This window comes from Conger conger, chromosome 5 (genome assembly GCF_963514075.1).
Source record: "Conger conger chromosome 5, fConCon1.1, whole genome shotgun sequence".
Taxonomy (NCBI): Eukaryota; Metazoa; Chordata; class Actinopteri; order Anguilliformes; family Congridae; genus Conger; species Conger conger.
Window position 1 is genome coordinate 18,513,505 of NC_083764.1, and position 20,488 is coordinate 18,533,992.

At 46.3% G+C, this 20,488-nt stretch overlaps 1 protein-coding gene across 1 annotated transcript in view; it reads left to right on the forward strand.

Annotated features, from left to right (window-relative positions):
* arid1b (AT-rich interactive domain 1B) overlaps nucleotides 1-20,488 on the forward strand; it is a 118,808-nt gene that overhangs the window by 63,879 nt on the left and 34,441 nt on the right. The window contains exons 5-6 of the mRNA XM_061242354.1: nucleotides 13,049-13,292; nucleotides 20,124-20,213. Of these exons, the coding sequence (XP_061098338.1) occupies nucleotides 13,049-13,292; nucleotides 20,124-20,213 (334 nt within the window). The remainder of the gene's footprint in view (nucleotides 1-13,048; nucleotides 13,293-20,123; nucleotides 20,214-20,488) is intronic.

A 20,488-nucleotide genomic window follows, 5' to 3' on the forward strand; every position in this document is an offset into this window, starting at 1 on the left:
AGTCAGTTAATACTTTAATACAATTCCGGATTTCAGGCTCTCTCAGTCTCTTCTTAATTACAAAGGATTTGTGAATTCTATGATAGAATTGATTGCTTGCCATTGCTGTAGTGTGGTGTTTAACACTTACTAACCAGACAAACAAACAGTAAAAACACCCCGGCCAACACACAAGCACAGCTGCATGGCTTCTTAGCCCACACACTCTCTTCCCATCCTGGTTAGCTTCAGCGGTCAGCACAGCCTGGCTATAGCCCAAATAGAAAAGCTGGCCAGATTGAGTGCCAGTACCCTGATGGGACAAAGTGATCATTTGCCATGGTGCATAAAACTTGCAGAGTAGATATTCTGTGCTGACATTAAGAGCGCCTCTCACCGTACCTCTCCGTCCATTTGTCAAAGTTTCGTCCTTCAGCTTGACTTCGGTTGAACGTGCGCGTGGGCGTCAAATGTCAGATCTCCTTCTTCAATCACCACGGTACTGAAGTTTGAATTTATTGTACTTTTTAATTAGTGCGACTTTTTTGGTGGTCAGGGCTGCTCTGTCTGGGTTTTATATCTGAGATAATTCTATTAAATGTACAGTACTGTGCAAAAGTCCAAGGTACATTTTTTTTAAATGCATGAAAAGATGCTTTAAAAATGATTAAATTAACAGTTTTGTAAATATCGAAATACGACTGTAAAGAGCAATGAACAGTGGCCGTTTGCTGCGTCAGTTCTGTTTGGTACTTCAGGTACTGCATTTCTTTATAAGGACTAAATGAAAATGGGAAAAAAAGGGCTGTATATAATAAACAACATGTTTTGGAGATGTTTTGCTGCCAGTGGTCCATTTTTGTAAAATTTATGCTCATCTCAAATGTGCTCTTTTCCACTGACACACTAATGCAGAAAACAAAAAGTGAAACATCTAAGAGCAGAATTTAAGACTTTTGTGCCACAGTACTGTGTGGATGTAGAGTAGAGGCGTAGAATTTGTTCAATGAATTGATTGGTCTTACAACAAGCCCTTGCTACCTCGGGTGGTGTCGGTGTAGCGCATGTAGACAAGGCCCAGGGTCCTGTTTCGGACCCCATATGCATATGTGTAATAACGTTTCTGAAACGCGCTGGCAGCGTTCCACTAACGCCGGGTCCTTCTGTTGCCCTGGGGCCTGTTACGGTCCGCGGGCGCCTTAATGATACCAAACGCGGTCAAAACCAACGCAAACCCGCTTTTTCATTTCCTTCTCCCGCCTTAACCTTTCTGACCGCGCGGCGTCTGACATCATCGAAATGGCTTCCCCTATGTTCGCCATTCCAGCGGCCGTCTGTTCCGCTGCCCCCGCTGAACCGTCGGGCTGACCCTCCTATAGGCCGGCATTGGTAGGTGTCTAATGGTTCTCAATTGAAATTAAGAGACCAGTCAGGGAAAGGCCTCTTGCTGCCAATAGTTAGTTAATTGAAAAGCAGATATAAAAATCAGCCTTTGCTGCGTTGAGTATCCTCAGACCGTGATTCTGGCCGAGGATCTGCTGCTCGTGGACCTTAAACCGACATTAAACGTAGACCGCTTTAATATTAAATAACCTCCAAAGTCAATGCCTTCTTCAGTCATCAGCGATTGATTATTGTATTTTCATTTTGTTTTCCAGACGAGGATTCAAATATTGTTCTGTGCTCTATTGATCTTGCCTGGTGCATTTCGGCTTGCAAGGAGAAGCAGATGGGCGGGGCTTTCACTTTTGTTCCAGTACACCAGGGAAGCTTAGCCAAACGCAGAAAAGTATTTGAATCCAAAACGACTAGTATATCAACCCAGGTCTGCTGTTTACACAGCTTCTTGGTATGCAGAAGAAAGGCTTTGACAGGAAGCGCTCCTCAAATGGACGTTTTAGTGCGAGCCATGCTGGTGGTGAGTTCTATGCTGATGAGAGCATACAGTGCTTTCTGCTCCCTCCAATAGGAGATGGTCCAAGTGCTGGTTTAATCGAGCTGTTTGTGGAGATTATGTTTGTCAAATCTCTCAGAACAGCTGTCCCCACTGCTCACGGCCTGCTGTTCCAAGGCTGACTGCCATCTGCTGGACGCTTGTTGTACTGCACACTGCGCATGTAATGGATCCTTCCAGACCGGATTTTATGTGGGGTTTTTTATTATTTTTATATATATCCTAAAATAGAAAAAATTAGCTTGGACGTTTCTTACAGCAGTAGCCTTCTGAGGTTTAAGTTTGTCTATTACATAATTACAACCCTTTTTCCTGTTTGCAGAGGAAGAGTTTTTTTCTTAACTTAAACCAACTATCATTGAGCTATATTCACTTGTGGTAGATGGTAAATAGGTCACATTAATTTGCAGACAATGTTGCAAATTTGTTTCACAGAAAACTTCAATCCTTCTAAAAATAATGAGGCTCTTGATGACGATATCTACATATTTTTAGGAGTGGAAGGAAAAGGAACATCAACAGCATTTATTTTTTGCCCGGTTATGTTTTCAAACATGGTGTTAATTGCACTAAAGATTTTGATACTGTGCACACTGTACAGTGTAAATTACATATTTACATCTTATGTTCTAATTATTTTCTGAAGTCGTACACAGTCTCGTAACTAAATAAAAATATGGAATTATTTCTGCGTAATTTCTCTGTTGAAAGCAAGACTAATCCAATATTTCTTCACATCAGCGTTCTGTTCATGGGTTTAGTATGTGAAACACCCACAAAACGTTCAAAAGAGCAGTTTTTTTGTCCCTAACCCCTCCACCTCCTGCAATAAGCTGTCTGTGTTAACATTTAGCAACGTCATCCGACAATTATGCCAAAACGTACACAGTCATGTCACGTGGGAAATCGTTTTACAAATGGCCCAGAAAAGCAGTTAAGTAATACTGTGGGCATTGTTGTAATGGTGCACACCTATGAAATCCTATTGGAGCTTTTCTGTTCATGAGCTGCAGAAACATGCTCATCTGGAAGGCTGTCTGTATACAGTACAGACAATGTCTTCAGAAAGCATTCACCCCCAATAACTTTTATTTTACATTTTGTTTTTGTATGTTTTTCAACATTTTTATGCATTAAAATATTTTCCCCTTCACCAACCCAAAAGTTTTTCTGAAAATTTTAGGTAGGTAGAATCGAATCCAGCCCTTTGCCCAATGCACAATGGCTTTGGGAGGGATGGCGGTGTTCGTTGCTTGAGTGAGCCTTGTTGGCCATCCGGTGGTCAGGGGCTTGCCCTCTGCACGTGCGTATGAGTGGGTCTCCTCCACTCGGTGTCCTTGTGGCTGTAGTGTAAAAAGAAGCAGCCGGCTGTCGCCATGTTGTTTCCAGGAGAACTGGACGTCATCTTCACTTTCCCAAGGCAGCAGCTGGGTCATACAAGAGCACGCTTGGACATAGTTCACAAATTTCACTGTCCAAATGTGGGTTGGATTGCAGATGGAAAATTGAATAAATGAAAAAATAAAAACAGTTCTCGGGTTGGGTATCAAGAACCAGTTTCCTTCCTCAGAAAACAGGCTACGAATTGGATCCCGGTTTCGATAATCTGAGTCGATAAAAACGACTGCTACACAAATGCCACCTCCTATTAAAAAAATCATTGTTTGGTCTTCATAAATAAAAAATAAAAAAAGCATTTTCCTTTTTCCCCTCTCACTCTCTCCCCATGGCCTGGCTGATTTAACCTTTGCCTTTCTCGACTTTTGTGACTTAATTTCCTGTCTAGGAATCACCCTTGCCAGATTTGATCCGCAGGCCGTGATTGGCAGCCTGACTTTACCGCAGGGGGCCGGGGGGTTATCCTTTGTCTATTTGTCGAATGCAAATGTATTCCCATCTCCCAGAGCGTCTGCTGGGGGTTTCAGCCTCAGAGGCTGGTGCTCGACAACCCTGCCTCCTCGCAGACGGAGACCCCCGTTACGGCGGGTAGCGATTCGGGCGAGACCCAGGCTTTTGGGCCTTCTGGACTTTTCTTAAGTCCTCGCGGTGTTGTTCAAAAGCATGTTAATCAGAGAGATAGTGTCGGGAGGCTTTGGGGTGGAAGGGGGAGGGTGGAGCGGCTTCAGATTCTCCCATCAATATGCGCCCCTCATCTAAGTCCTTGGGTAACCGCCTGAATTGAGTTCTTGAGTCAGCATAACGGCGCATGGCTAATGAACGTAGCTCAGGAGTTAGGCTCAGACCTCTCCCTTCTCCCTCCTTCTCTCCCTGTCTCAGGACCGGGCTGCAGGCAGTCCTCTGTGAATTGCTGTGATAAAAGAGAGAGGGAGGGAGATGGAAAGAAAGAGAGCAAGGGCGTCTGGTCACAGCGCTAAAAGCAGCAAAAATGGAAAGAGGAAAAAATATCGAGAGAGGAAAAAAAAAAAGAGGCCGAAATCAAAAGCAAAGCGGCCCCAATTAAAACAATCTTTTGTTCTGTTCTCTCGGTCTCGTCGTCAGCTGCGTTTGCCTCTCTCTCTCGCTCCTTCTCACTCCCTTTCTCTCACTATTTAAAATGCATAATGCATATTACAAATTGATTAACAACCTGGAATAATTTAAATATAAGTAGGCAGTAAATGAGGCAGTTGGTGAAGGAGGAAATGTTGGACTGACATTTTGAAGGCCCGCGTATTGAGCACGGACTCAAACAGAAAAGTGCCCGTTTCCCTTTAATTATGTGGGTTCAGCCGGTTGTTTTTCTTTTGTAGTTCCTTTTTTAAAATTCCACTTTTGATCTGTTTTCAGCGGATCACGGAATCAAAAACTTTTAAAAGTCTGCACTCTCCCTCCCTCCCTCTCTCGCTTTATCTCCATTTTTCACTCTTTCCACTTCCCAACGCTGCTGTCGTTATTTCTGCATCTTGGTAGCTCGTGCCACAGCGCCATTCCCGGGGTGAGAACGGAGGAACTTCGCACTGCCACGTGACGCTAAAATCTTTTAAATCCAAACTCGTCTTTTCGGATCAAAGCTTTGGATTTCAAAAAAAAAAGGTGCACACTGCGGTAATTAAACTGTTACACATCTGTTTGATGAAAGATTCCATGTACAGCCCCCTCTCCACGGTATGGATTTAAAAAGAAATAAATAAAAACACTTTAATGCCGTCGAAACCCTTTTCATACATATTGGGCCCTGGAGCGGCAGCTGTGTAGAAGCAGAACTCGTCGGATGTTGCTGTGTGTAGTTAGAACGTGCTGGAGGGTTTAAATGCTATTTCGGGGCTCTGGCATGGTGTTTGCCCTTTTCCTTTTGCCCTTCTGTTACTCTGTAAAGCGTCTTTGCGATAGTCTTCTGTAAAAAGCGCTATGCAAATAAAATTGAATTGAAATGAATTGAAACATAAGGCTCCTATTCCGCTCCTTCCAGCTAATGTGCATTTGGGGTCTAATTTTTGTCACCATCCAGGGAGGTGTTCAAAGCTTAAAAACGAGCTGAAACACAAGTTTGAGCAGCACTAGCTTCGGCGATATGATGTCAAAGCATGCCGCTGTGTGAAAAGGATATTGATTGGAGGGGAACGGACATTTGATCAACATACACGCCCAGTGGTACACGATGACATCAAATCTTGTTTTCCAGGAAGTAGAACATTGTTGTGAGAATACACAAGTATTACAATTTAATAATTTTTTCTGGAAATTATACTTTAACACGCGTTTGTATTAAATTCAAACCGAATCAAGCAAAAAGTGCATTTTCATTTCGGCTTGGAAAAAAAACGACTTGTGAGGTTGGCGAGACCGAGTCAAACACGCTGGGGTGCCCCGCTTTCCCTGGGACGGGACAAGTGAGGGCAGGCGATGCTATGGTATGAGGGCTAGGAAGGAAGAAGAAATGTTGGGGAACCAGAGGGTCGTACTCTTACCGATTACCGCAGCTCTCTCGCGGTTCCGGTTTAATTATCCCTCCACGCTCGGGCGACCGGGGGAGATATGCTAATGCCCGTCGCCCGCGCCGATGGAAAAAGCCGTTGCGATAGGCGGCGCATTATTTCGCTGGCCGCGTGTGGCCCCGGAGGGCGCGGCCTGCCTTTCATCGCTCAAAGGAGAGGTTGAGCTCGAGGAGCCAGCGAATCGCAAATGAGGAATTTTTAAAGAAGTGTGTTTATTTAGCTCTGCTTTTTCGCCACCGTCGCGGTGGAGGTGGGGGAGGGGGAGGCGGGAGAGGGAACCGCTAAAAAGCCTCCGTGGCAAAAAGCAGAATGAATAAACGGTTTCGTAAACGAAGCGAGCAGAGGTCAGAACAAATATGTTCGTTAAGTGGTTCTCCTGTGGGTTCGGAACAAACCTTTTTCGGTTGATGAAGAACGTAACACGCGCGCGAGATGCGTCAAAGAAGCTGAATGGCTGCGGGTTGTGTCCTCGCAAAAGCTTCCGACCATTAAATTGTGTCATTGTAACGGAAACGCGAAAACGAGGTCCGCTTTTTGGGGGATTTCTAGGGGAAAGCGGATGAATCTGAGGATGAATTTGACTTCCTCCTGTACCGCAGCGTAGGACATACTGTACAGCCAGAGTTATTAGTTTTTTCTCGTGGCGAAGAACCACATTTATTTCATTACCATCTCTGTTATTAGATACGGCGAGTGGCGTTGAGGGAATAGCCCTTTGTTAAAGGAATTAGCCCTCTGTTGGGGGAATAGCCCTCCGCTAAGTAGTCTCGTCGGTCCTCGACGTTCTCCTCCGTCGTCGGGGGAATTGCCGGGAAACTCGACGCTAATCCCCCCACCCCCACCCCCCTCATTTGGCGGGAAGCGGCCCCAGATCACTGCTTCGTTAGCCGCTTATGAAGATAAGTCTTCTAATTGACCGTCTGCCGGACTTGTGCACGCGTCCCCCTTTCCGGGGGGGTTGGACTGCGGGCGCGTGTCGGTTTCTCGAGCGTCCTTCGGGCGCGTGACGAAACGGGACCAAAGGCGCACCGGTGCTCGCTTTCGTCCCGCTTTCTCTGCCTCACTCCGGCCAGTGAAAAGAAAGGAAGTGCGTTCCCTGGTGTAAAATCCAGCTGTGGCCAGCTACCAGCTGTTTCAAAACATAGCCTGAGCTGGTCAAACCATGTTGAGTATGGAGCTGGTCTGATTTGGTTAATCAGCTACTAGATGTTTCAACACAGCTTGTGCAGTTTTTTTTTCTCTTTTTTTTTCTTCTTTTTTCTGCGGAGTTCACACCTTCCTGGTGTCTGACCAGTTTTACTTTTGTCTCTCCAGGTGAGAGACACGCTAGTCCATTTCATACTCGCCCCCTCCTTTTCCCCCCTGTGCTAGTCTTTGCTCATTAATTTCAGTTTATTTCCCCTCCCCCCACACAAACAAACCGCTCTTCTTCCTCCTCTCAAACAAACGCATCACATGTTACCTTGCTAACGTGCTAACGGGCCTTGTGTCCTCTCTGCCTTCAGGACATTGGGTGGAAGAGCTTATTAGCCGGTCTCAAATTACTCTTACTGGCTGGACTCCAGGACACTGAGACTGTATTCTCCCGAGCTGTGTGGCAGGCTTTGGTTTCACACACCAGGCAGCTAAGCTTTGGTTTCACATGCCAGGCAGCTAAGCTGCTAATTTTTCTCTGACGCAACATCGAACGGGAGGTGTGATGGAACCCGGGAGTGGAGGAGAAGCACGGCTGTCGCCGACTCTGCACCGGGCCAGTATGGAACCCGTGTAGAACCCGTGTCGTTTTGGATTCATATACTTTTCTGTGCTCCAATGGCCAACCAATGGTGCAATTGAGCCAACCAAGTGGACCAAAAGGCAGGGCTAGCGCTTTTTGAGAGCATTTCATAGGTTCCAATACACCAGACAAGCTCAGTCAAGCGTATAAAGCAATTTGAATCCAAAACATTTACACATTTCAGCCAGGTCTGACCCCCTTGTGTAGAACCGCACAGAGCAGCTCAACCTCCAAGCGACCCAAAAGAGTGGGAAAAGCCTGGCAGAGACAGACCAAGGAAAGGGCAGAGAGGCCTGGGACCGAACCGAGGCCTTTTGTTCGGTGCGCTCACGAGTGCGTCAGCGTCGCGAGATGGTAATGAACCCCGGTGCGAGAGCACAGCCGGTGATGTCACCGCGTTCACGGCGGCCCCAAGCCAGAGTAACGGAGTGCCCCCCAACCCGCCTCGTCTTGGCAAGAGCGTGCAGCTCGCTGCCGTCATCCTTATTATTAGCCTCTCCCGGAGTTTGAGACAGACGCCTCTCTGCGGCTACAGTGCAGTCGTGCCGCCTCTTACGCAGCGCTTTTTCCCTGCCATAATGTGAGACGGAGCAGGAAGGTACCAGAGGCTGAGCAATTACAAAAGGTAGGAGTTGGACTCGTCGTGAGACGACTTGCAGCCGTGGTGCGGTGGAGAGAACATTCTGACCCAGTCGCTGGGAATTCATTTTGGAAACCCACAATTCAACGCATCAGCCGTGAGTCGCCCCTTTTCTGTCCCATCAGCAGCATTCTTAGTCGTCTTCCTGACACGTTATTTATGTCTGCCCCAAACTTCGTTCCCGTGGAGGGCGTATGATAAATCGCTGGACACATTGCAATCATCCTTAATTGGATGGTGATACTTTTTATTTTATTTTATTTTATTTATTTATTTATTTTTTATACGCTGAGGGTCTTCTTGTGCCATGCCGCTTGTAGTTTTGGAGGCCTCTAACTCTTTGTTCGGTGTGAGATCACAAATATCTGATTAGAAGGTTCTTAACTGAACATTCTGATGCTGATGTCACAGTCACTACAGGTAATGGAAAGTAATGGAGTCATGGAGTTCTAGAACCCTGACTTAGAACTTTGAAAAAACATTCAAAAAAACGTACTCTTCAACAGACTAAAATAATTCTACCCCACTTTGTGTTTTCTTTCCAGACATTTTTGTGCGTCTCTGTGCTACCTATTAAATATTAACATTTTTATGCATCTGTCTGTCGAGGGATGGAGAGGGCCGGGTGGGGGGGTAGGAAGAGGAAAGGGAGAGAATCTTTGATGCCAGCGCCACCGGAAGTGGCTGTAAAAACACCCTGCCCTCGCTGGAGCGAGCGTTTTTCCTCGCGCCAGGTCCCGCCGGGGGCCCAGAACGGCGTGGCGGGGCCGTGATCAGCCCCCCGGGCCTCCCCTCACGTGTGCGGTCGGACCGTCAGACGGACGCCGTCTCGCTCCCTGATATCTTTTTAACGACGCAGCCGAGTGCCTGTGGGCTCCGAGGCGCTGCCGTTTCCGTCTCGGCCCCAGATGATGGACGAGCGACTGCTCCAGCGCGTACCCCGCCGCGGTTTCTCCAGAAAGTGCCGCATCTTAACCATTTCAGTCCCAATATGGTAGTGGTCACCAACCCTGTTCCTGGAGATTTACTTTTCATTACAACACAGATTTGGCACACGTGATTCTGCTAATTAGCTGCTTAACAGGATCTTTAGCTGTTGAAAGAGGTGTGCTTTGCTAATGTTGGAGTGAAAACCAACAGGGCAGTTGATCTCCAGGAACAGGGTTGGTGACTCCTGCAATAGGGGTTCAAAACAATAGTATAGTCCTCATTTTGATTGGTTGGATAGGTATAAGATCGAGAGTATCATATGGCACTCTTGGGACTGAAAGGGTTACTATCATAAAAATATGCACGTGATTGGGTCGCCCCTGTACTGTGTGCTAGATATCTGTCCCGGTTACTGTGGTGGACTGCGGTCGGCGGTAGATGGGAACGCCGGGCGCCTCACGCTTCCTGAGTCCGTCTGTCAGTCCGCACATCGTTAGCTCGCTGGCTCCAGTCCCCTCATTGGATGTTGAGTCGCCGCGGCGACGCTACGCACACCAGCTCCCGACCGCGCCGCTGTTCCGTCGTCTCCACGGTCACTGTTCCAGAACCCGACCGTAACAAGCGCCATATTGCTCTGTAGCAACATCGGGTTTTGATATTGGGCCTAGGTGGTCATGATCATCTCAATATTTATCTCGTTATGACAATTACATGTCTCGGAGGTGAGTGAATGGCTGCGGGGTGCCAGCTGGTTGTATTTGACAGCCATTTGGAGACTTAATGCCCGGAGTAATTTGTAGCGGAGAGAGAGAATGGGGAGCAATTTGGAGCCCGGCCACTTTGGAAGGGGACGCGTTGGCTCGTTGCGAAGGCGGGCTGGTTTGGGCACCATGGAGTCCTCCAGGTGGAACGCTGGGCTTGTGTCAGTGTTTCTTCCTGAAATGAGCTGGAGCCGGGTCCTCTTCTCAGGGGCTGGTCCTGCTCCTCCAGGTGTTCTGTTTTTATGGGCTTTTTACTGTTGGCCACAGGTGTCGGTGGTTGTTCCGACTCTGGACTGACCAACACTTTTCCTTTGTGAGATTCATCCTGTCTGCTGTCTCCCTCTCAGGCTTTGTCATTACGCTTATTTACTGATTTAGCCTGGCAGGTCAACTGAGGAGCGAGCGGTGACCTTAGATAAAAAGTAGATATAGGTAGCCTGTAGGCGTGTGGCTAAGGTACATGACTGGGAGCAGAAGGTTGGTGGTTCAAGCCCTGGTGTAGCCGCGATAAGATGCGTGCAGCTGTTGGGCCCTTGAGCGAGGCCCTTAACTCAGCATTGCTCCATTGTCCCCTGCTTAGTCTAATCAACTGTAAGTTGCTAAATAGCTAAATTACTAGGGGGTGTCTGGGCTCATACTCTGGGCTGAATCAACACTTTTCTTTTGTGTGATTCTGCTTATGTCTGCTGTCTACCTCTCAGCCTTTGTCCTTACACTTATTAATCTATTTAGCCTAGTAGGCCAGCTGAGAACTGAGATTTTCATTGGAAGTGGTGGCCTTAATGATCAAAGTACTGTAGATAAGGATAGTTTAGCTCACTAGCATTGGGTCTACGGCACACATTCATTCAATATTTACTTGACGAGTCTGCAGTCAGTAGAACTGTTCAAGGAAATAGAGACAGGTCAAACGGTATCAGTAATGAGAAGTTTATTAATAAAATTGGTCTGACATTTTATTAATGAACTGCTGCCAAGTTATGGTAAAAATGACATACAACCCCACACCAAATAGTCTGATGAATTTCTGATGAATCAACTGGGGAAAAGGGGGTATTTTGCATATTAAAGAAACTAAAGAAGCTAGTGACTAACAAAACAACATGTAGCTTTGGTTACAGAGCCACAGTCGATTATTGCTGTAGTGCATGCGAGCATAATGAGGTCATTATATTACTTGTATCGTTAATCGCCCTGTCAGTATATTCTCTTTAACATAAATGAAAGACAACACTTTAAAACAGTTCAGCAAAACGGAACACCATTCTAACAACTAGATTAAATTCACAGGAACTCAAATGGATGCCAACGCTAGGATTATGAACGGCTTTGTTTACGTGGTGCTCTCCGGGGAGGGTTACTCTGGAGAAATCCTCCCTCGGAATATTCCGGAAGCGTTTGTGAAGGTAGTTTTACTGGGAACGCTGGAGTTTCTTCTGTGCTGCAGTGGTCCAGGAGTGCTTTACACGACGCGGGCAGCGGCTGGATGCTCTCTACGGCTGAGGCGCCATATCCGCCAAATGTTCCCGACACGTCTTCAGACGCTTCTCACGTAGGGCTGTCACCGCACAGCAGCTCTTTGTTGTTCCGTCGCGGCGACCACGCGTCTAGCCTGGCGTCGGTTTGTCTGAGGACAGTTTGTCCTTGCTGCTGATTCACTGCGCGTTTCAGCAGCCAGTTAAGATGTAAGGGACGAGATTAGGTGAAGGAATCCGACTTTTACCAGGAAATTGGGTCCATCCCGGCTCTTTTAAAAAGCGAGCTGAACAAAAGCCTAAATTCTGGTGTCCAGGGAAGAATATTATGTTATTACAGAACAAATTTTTAAACAATTGAACCTAACCCCCTTCCCATTGAGGAGTAGGGACACTTGCATCTACCTAGTTGTTGATGATAGCAGTTGATTAACTGTCAGTCTATTGAGCTGTTAGGAAAATGTTTATTATGTGCTGATGCCAACTGACTGGCTTTATTTGTGGACGTAGCCTTTTCTTTCATTCTTTTGATGAAACCAGGCAAGTGAAAGAACAGGAAGTGGCAAGTGATTCAGTAAATGTTCAACCTTGTTGTGCATTAACATGCGGTCGTCACCCCTGCCACCTGACTGCAAATGAACTGGGAGCAGATTTGGGTAGACGTTACTACATTACTACTCCTGCTCAAAAACCTGCCCTTGCCTCTGGCGGTTTACCCCAAACGACATGTTGGAGATGCGTTCCGCCAAGGCAGTCACGAAATTGGGAGAAATCCCAGGCCTGAAATGGACCCGAACGCCCGTCTGAATGACCTTCGGCGGCCAACTGAGGTTACCGCTGAAAAGTGATCAATATTTAACCTTACGGCTGCAATTTAACCCGCGGAGCTCGAGCCGGGTTTTAAGCCGTCCTGAGAAAGCGTTTGAGAATGTAACGCTCAGCTGGGTTGTTCCCTGAACGTGTCCCCGGCAGAGCTGATTGGTTGTAAGTGCTTGGAAATTACCTCGGTGCCCTTTGCATTGACAGAGGAATGGACCTGGACCTTTCTCCATGGAATGTTCTAGAAGCTGTTACAGCAAAGTTGTAAGGGCAGCTGGGTGGCATTTCCATTGTCTGATTACAACCTACTGAGGCTACTGTTTGGTTAGATTCAAGATTCAAGAGACCTTATTTGTCACATGCTCATGCAAGTATGTACAGTGAAATGTTGGTTGTGCAATAATAACACAAATAGTAAATAAGTAGTACGTAAAATAAGTAATAGGGGAAGGTGCTGTACAAAGGTAAAGTTAGTAGGTATCTACAGCGCAACTGGAACATACATTCATTCAATATTTACTTGATAAGTCTGCAGTCAGTCGAACTCTTCAAGGGAAGACAAATGGTATCTGTAATGAGAAGATTTATTAATAAAATCGGTCTATGACATTTCATTAATGAACTGCTACCTGTGACTTTTACGATTAGGCTCCAATATTTGCTGTATTGGGTCTGCCTCTACGTGTACTTCGAGGTTGCTACTTCAGGCAGGCTAACCCCCGGCCGTTCACCTCTTCCCCCTTCTCCAAACCTCACTCCCGGTGTCCTCTCCTTCCAGGACCTGTCGGGCTCCATCGACGACCTGCCGACCGGGACGGAGGCGGGTCTGGGCTCGGCGGTCAGCGCCTCGGGCTCCACCAGCAGCCAGGGCGAGCAGAGCAACCCGGCGCAGTCGCCCTTCTCTCCGCACGCCTCGCCCCACCTCTCCGGCATGCGCAGCGGGCCCTCGCCCTCCCCCGTGGGCTCCCCCGTGGGCTCTAACCACTCCCGATCTGGCCCCATCTCCCCCGCCAGCGTCCCAGGTACGGCTCCGCCAACCCTCCCAGAGAGGGACCTTACTGCAAAAAACATCAAGAATAAGTGTCTTAACAAGTGTCTTCGTCTTTTATTTTGACTTAATCTTGTTTATAGTACTTTTTTGCTAAATGAGACAAAAAACTGGTAATGAGGTGAGAGCTTGACTCATTTCAAGATTTGCCAATGGGGTGAGAGAATTTCCCTTGTCAAGCAAACAGTAGGCCTAACTGAAGACAAGCTAATATTTTCTAATTTAATGAGACTAAAAACCCTTGTTAAGACACACATTTTTTGCAGTGGGTGCAGACGGTATTCATGTCTTAACTCGTGTGTAGTTGAAATTACATTATTGTTAAAATGCGATAAGCACATTTTTTTAATAGCAGTTCTTTCTTTTGAACCTTCTGACCTCTTACAGGTCAATTCTCTTGTGCTTTGATTTTATTGGCTGAGCAGAAGTGCGATACTATGGATGACTAGGAAAAGTACAGTAGAAGTGATGGAGAAAATAACCAATAATACTGGACCATTGAGCAGTAGGCTAAAAAAATGTCCACACAGTACTTTGTATAAAACAAGCTTAGTTCGGTTCGCTGCTAGACTGAATTTTAGCATCATAAAGTTGGCAGTCAGCCTCCCTCCAAGAGGCTGAATGCTTTGCTGCAGAACATCTGTATCTGTATGCTGGAAATTTGTGTGTCCATTTTGTTGATTGTGTATTTTTGAATTTTGGGATCATTGGTCATTAATCAAGTGATTTGTGACAATTCAAGTAGGGAAAAGTACAGCAAAGTGGCTATTGACCAACTTCAGGCAACTCTACTGTACACTGCAGGGCTCGACAGTGTTCCTATTTTAGCAGCGTGATGTAGCACACCAGGAAAAATAATTTAGATACATTAGTGTGCTCCTAAATGTTTCCGCTTAGGGGAGCACAGGTGCGAAAATAGCCTGTCGAGCTGTTAGCATTTGTTCTGTTTTTGTGAACTTGCTATTTTTCAAGATAGTGAGCACTTTTGTTGTGAACAGTCAAGTAATTTAATTTAATTTTCCTGTTAACATGTACATGTTCTGCAAGACATATCGTGTAAATGTACAATTGGTTTTTTTGGAAGAGCGTGTCTCTCATTTTCTCAGTTGTATACAATCAGGTTCAAGGCGACGCCAGCAGTGTAAATTGCGATTGAACTGCGTGACATTAATGAGGGTATACAAACTGAAAAGTATGTGCCTTGCGCAGTTTTTTTTTTCTTTCAGTAAAATAGCAGAATCACCGTTTTCCTTCAGAAAACACACAAGTCCAAACCACAACTGTGTGTGCTTCGCTGATTTCGCTTTTCCTGTTAAAGTCAAATCCGCTCTGATTGCACATTTTGCAGGTCCTGTGTTTACCAAAGCAAAACAGGGCCACTGCACGCCAGCGAAAATGTGCACTTTCCGACATTCTCCCTCACTAACCATAACAAGCTTTTAAAAAATCCCTCCGGTTGCCTCAAATCATTTGTCTCTCCGCACCAAACTTTTTCTGAGCGTAATGACTGGGCGATTCAGCGCAAAGCTACCATAATGGTTGCAGATGTGCATCATGCTCTACGTTATTGTTTTGATATATTACCCTCAGGGTGTAAGTAGCATTGTTTGCCCTACAGAAAAGTTCACTTCAGCAAGAACGGTTCCCAACCACCGTGAGCCCTCCTGAATAAATAATCGACCGTCAGGCAATTGCCTTGAGTGCACAATAGCTGCGTTTGTTGATGCGAATGTCAGCATCTCGTCAATGATGGGCTTCGGTATTTGCTTGCGTCGTGATTTCCACTCTACATCAAGTCTGTCGTCCACGTACCCAATCTCTGCGAACCTATTTTTAGGTAACATTTGGGTCATGTTCGGGGTTTGGTTTTTGGATTTATTTTGGGAGCTTTGATTTCTCCTTGACTAGTTTTTCCCGGTTGATGTTGAGCCGCAGGAAGACTCATCTTAGGCTGTCAATCACTCCATGGAGGCGGGGCAGATCCGCCGAAGACCGACTGAAGATCGACATCAATAATAGCGGAGACAGTCACACCGACAAATCGGAGTGCCGCAGCAGGCAAATTAGATTAAAAGGCACGCTGCGCTCCTCTCGTTCCAGTGACATTATCCTTCTTGATTTGACTTGTGTAAATATAGAACCGTATATTTTCTATGCGTTTGTCAGGTTTTAGGCTTCACGGTATCGCACCGTAGAGCAGTGGCCCTGACAATCTCTACTGTCACGTCATTTTAAGGGAGGAAAGTGCATCTGTGGAGATGTATGTGTTACTATGGACCGTTACTTTGGAGCACGTCTTGCTTGGAAAACAACTTGACATGTGCCTGTACTAGGCACAAACAGGCAGTCGAGCTGTTAGTACTTGTTTTGTTTGTTTGTAAATAGTTACTATTGACAGTTACTATGGGCAACCATGGTTTTAAATCTCAACCCCCCTCTCCCTGTCCCATGTGCCAAGCTTGGTTGGAGTCGCTGTTAAAAGCTCATTTCCCAGCAGGAGGGACCACCCCACCCCCGGGGCCCAACCCCTGCGGTGCGTTAGGGTTAATGGGGGCACCCAGACAAACGGTGTATCATGTCTGCTGGTCATTAAAAAAGGGAAGAAAAGGAGCGGTTTCATAAAGGCCGGCTGAAGCGACTCCAAACGTCTCGGGCCATTATTTTTCCCCGCCGCTGCCTCGTGCCTTCGGCCCGGCCTGCCTTTGATAGCATTGTTATCTGTTTCTGGGAGCTGAAGCTGCAGTTCCTCCTCCTCCTCCTCCTCCCGCTGCCGGCCCCAGTAATGAGGTCCACGGGAGACCAGTTAGACCCGCGGTTCTTTCAGCCTTTCCCCCGACCGGGAACGTCCACTCGCCTTAGACCCCGGGTCGGCTAATCGTTAGCGTGTGTTCCCGGAGATCTCAGAAAGCGTTATTCCTGGCCTGCTCGGTATTTACAGCCGGTCCCTCGAGACTCGGAAAAACAATATGGGCGCGCGTGCTATGGCGTTTGTTTTTGGTTTAAACGTTAAAACGCCCCTTTTTTCACGTCTTCAGTCTGGGTCCTGCCTCTAAAATGCTGCCCCACCCCATCGACTTGTCGCAGGCGGTGCGCATCCAACCATTTGAAGGCCGTCATGACCCGATGAGATGCTTAACGGTTCTCTCATAGCGTGCCCTCGGGCTTGTCATGAAATGCACCACTCTTGCTGATTTAAACTTGCTATCAGTCCTTCCTAAATGTATAGGAATGGTACACTATTAGATTGGGCCTTTAATCATCAGTCCACCAGTCCTTTTGGGAGCCCCCACAGTATGCAGAGCCCTATAGTGCCCCCATTTTAGGAGCATTTGCTCCTAAAAAAGTAGCATGTGCTAACTGATAGCTGCTATGTCCCGAAATAATATCTAACAATTTGCATTATTGTGTTCCTTTAGTGTGCTCCTAAATTTTTGAACTTGGAGTGCCTCGACTATAAATGTTAGTCCAGAGCCCTGGTGTGGATTTTGTGCCCTGAGTTGGGTTGGTGACTGGGCACTGTGCCACTGCTCATTAATGTGACTAATGCCCACGATCCACTTCTAAGGTGTGGAGGCGGCCTTCAAAGATCCCTGTCCACCTTTACCACGTATGGAATGTTCATTTTACATTTGCTTTTAGATACCGTGTTTTCTCTCGTTATGTCATGAAAGATCTAGCCTTGCTGAGGTGACGGCTGTGGAGAAAACCGTATCGACTGCCTGTACTCCCTCCACACCTCGTACATTAGACCGAGGGAAAATTCATCAGTCATTTAAAACACAGATGTGGCGAGAAGATCCGTCTCCCAATTAAATATAAGGACATGACAGGTGGTTAGGACCGATGTCTGAACACACATTTTAATGTCGCAGGTTATTACCGATCCAAGACGCCGTTTTTCACAGAGTGGCGAGAAACTCGTGTCACATGACATTAGGCGCCAACGACTCTTTAAGTGAAGTGAAATGCCACAAGATGAATTATTTAAGCGCTATCTTTTAAAGATCTGAGCGTTTTTTTTTGTTCTGCGTGTGTGTTTAATGTACTGCCGGTTGCAGCGTAACAGGTCATTAAAAATGAAAGGAGGCGGAAGGCAGAGATATCGGGCAGGGGCGCCTCGTCGCCGGTGGACTTGGCTTTGTGATGTTCTCGGGCCCTTGTGATTGGCTGAGTAAAGGCCGGAAACGGGACTGCGGCCAATTGCGAGTCGCAGAGGAGGTGCCTTGCAAACCTATCGCGGCATGCTTAAAGACCACCTGGAATTGAAATTCACTTGTTCCTCAATTTAGCCAATTCTCCTCAACCAAACAAATGCGTCTTAATGTGAATATTCCAAAATTCTATAAAATTATAATACACTACGGTTCCCCCTCCTCTTTTAAGGTCAGTCAAATTGACTCCCCGCCTCCGAAATTTGTGCATAATTATTAGATTATGTAGGTAAATGTTAATAGACAGCTGAAGATAGTAGACAGAGGGGGTTAGGGACTTTTCAAAAAACCTATGTCACCGCTCTTTAGATATTAAAACCAGGAAAATCCTGATACGTGTGGCCCATTAGGAATAACAAAATACTGTTGGGCGAGAGAAAGAGGCCCGGGTTCTGACATCGTTCCCAAACCGTGTGTATCCTGGGTGATCCTGACTGGCACCAGTATGCTTCCTCATTGGCTTTCCTAGGGCTGCTTGTGAAACAGGATGTGACCGGAATGCCACGCTACTCCAGTTTCTATGGCAGGTTCAGAGGAATGCACACAACGTTGCCATAATATTGTTGCCGTGTTTTGCCGATGTTACAATATTGACAAAACATTCAAGTAACCTTGTGGGAACATTTTGTGTTCGCTGGGATGGTGGCCCCATAGCAAGTCAGAGGCAGCATGAATACATTCATGGTGTGACAGGCAAAGTCGCTGAACAGACCTGCTCTTAAGTTTTAGCTTTGGACCTTACCAAAGCTAAAATGTTACTAAACCTTAAAATAAGTATGTAATTTTGACATAAAGCTGTTTTGTCTGGTAATTTGGCTCAAAATAAAGCTAGTAGAGAAAATATCTGCCATGTTTTAGATCTAGAAACACCCGAATAACAAAGTAGTTTGGGCCTGCCATCACATGTAATGAAATGATAGCTGTGATCTACCCTGGGGCAGTGTGGTAGCTAGATGGATGTTTTGATACCTGGATAATTTTTACATCACTGCCGCCCTTTAAATACATTACTAAAATATAATGCCATAAAATAAGCGATGCCTCAAAAATCATGAATGTACTGCATTTTCCCCATAATCCATATTTTACTTCTCCGGAAATTTCGCGGCTGACAACGGTGGCTGTGCATCACCGCGAGCCTTAGCCGGGGAGATTGGTTGGGAAATTGTGTTCAGAGCGGGGCTCAGAAATGAATGTGATCTCGCTGTCTGTTGTGATTTAAAGGGCCGGATTCATGCAGCCGGCGTTCAAATGCATCACAGAGTTTTAGTTCTCAGGCTGCGGGTCGGCGCTCCTGCGCTCTCCACGACGACGGGTTCGGAGAAACGAGGAAGCACTCCATCCCTGACTCTCGTTTCATCGCTGTAGCGCACAATGACGGACGCTCGATTGAATCCTCCTACATCAGGGCAGTGCAGAGCCCAGTAATTTGAAGTCGGGTCGCGCGATGGCACTAGGTGACTGTAGTTATCTTGAAGGAACCTTCCCCAGCGACTAAACTGAGTGCTTTTGTTTCCGTTTGGTTTTCTGGTGAATTTCTTGTATAAGTGTGGAGATCTGACCTGAAAAGCAATGTTCCACTGACCAATGGGGATATAACAAAATATGTTCAGAGCAGGAGAGTGAAGTCGAATTGTCCTCAGTGAGCCAATTTGTCCGTTTGAAAGTTTACCTAGAAGTTGCATTTTTTGATGTTTTTATCTTCCTTTTTTGGGGGGGAATTTAGCAGATTATCCAGAGCCATTTACAAAGTTTGTGCTTTCACATTAAACCCTTTTACAGCTGGAAGTTTTACTGAAGCGATTCGGGTGAAGTTTCTCGCTCTAGGGTACGAGGGCAGAGCCCCCAGCCAGGAACTGAACCTGAAACTTTGTGTTACAAGCCCCATTCCCTCACCATCCGCTTCACTGCCACCCATGCAGTCTTAGCGCATGCTAACGGTCTGTTTAAAAGAGACGACAATAAAAGCCACTCATTTTTCCCCCGTTTTCTCCTTTGCTTTATTGCTCAAACATAATCTTTATGACTTTTTAAGTTCTTAACGCCATCTGCTAATGCCGTGCATTTTTAAGTCCTGCGTTCTGTATTTATCCCAGAGCAAATGATAACTGTGCGCAAATTACTGTAATTTCAGTAGTTTATATGCTGTGAGGTCAAAGGTCAATTGCCTCCAATGTAGTTTATTGTACTTTATGGTTGGAATTGTTTAAGAAAGCATTGTCTCTTCTTACGGGAAATTACATTAATCTGACATCATGATGCTTGATTCAATCATTTGTGATTTGTTTGTGATTGTTCATGTGGTAACTCTACCTTGTTCTGAAGGTTGACAAAATAAGCAAATGAGGTCATGGTTAAAGTAGCGTTGTCTGAGATTTCCGTTAGTGTTGTATGAAAGTTGTGTATTCCTAGCTAACACTAAACATTCTCATGACATTGCTGCGACTCTGTGGCATTTCAATAACATTGTGAGAACATCTTGACTTAACTGGGAGGCCACCGCGGTCGTTCTGGTACCGTCCTCGTTTGGTGTCACGGCATCAACGGTCCCCCGCGTCAACGTGTCTCATTCCATCTCCCTCCCCCCCATCCAGGGACACACATGGCCCCTCAGACCCCGGGGAACGTGTCCGATGTGGGATCGCACTCCACGCTGAGCCAGTCTCCCATGTCTCAGGAGAGAGGTAAGCTTGCCTTGCCCACTGCACAACACTTCTTATCTCTCTTCACACACCCAGCCTCCATTTTAATGAAGATGGCACTGGAATGATGAGGTTAGCACAAGGAGCTTGACTTGATTGTGAACTGAATAATTGCTAATGCACGGCGCATACACACACACACACACACACACACACACACACACATGCACACACACGCAGAGCCATGAGCAGAACATTTGAAAGACTGTGTCTCTTTGTGACCTCATTGTGACATCATTGGTCCGTGGCCCTGCAGT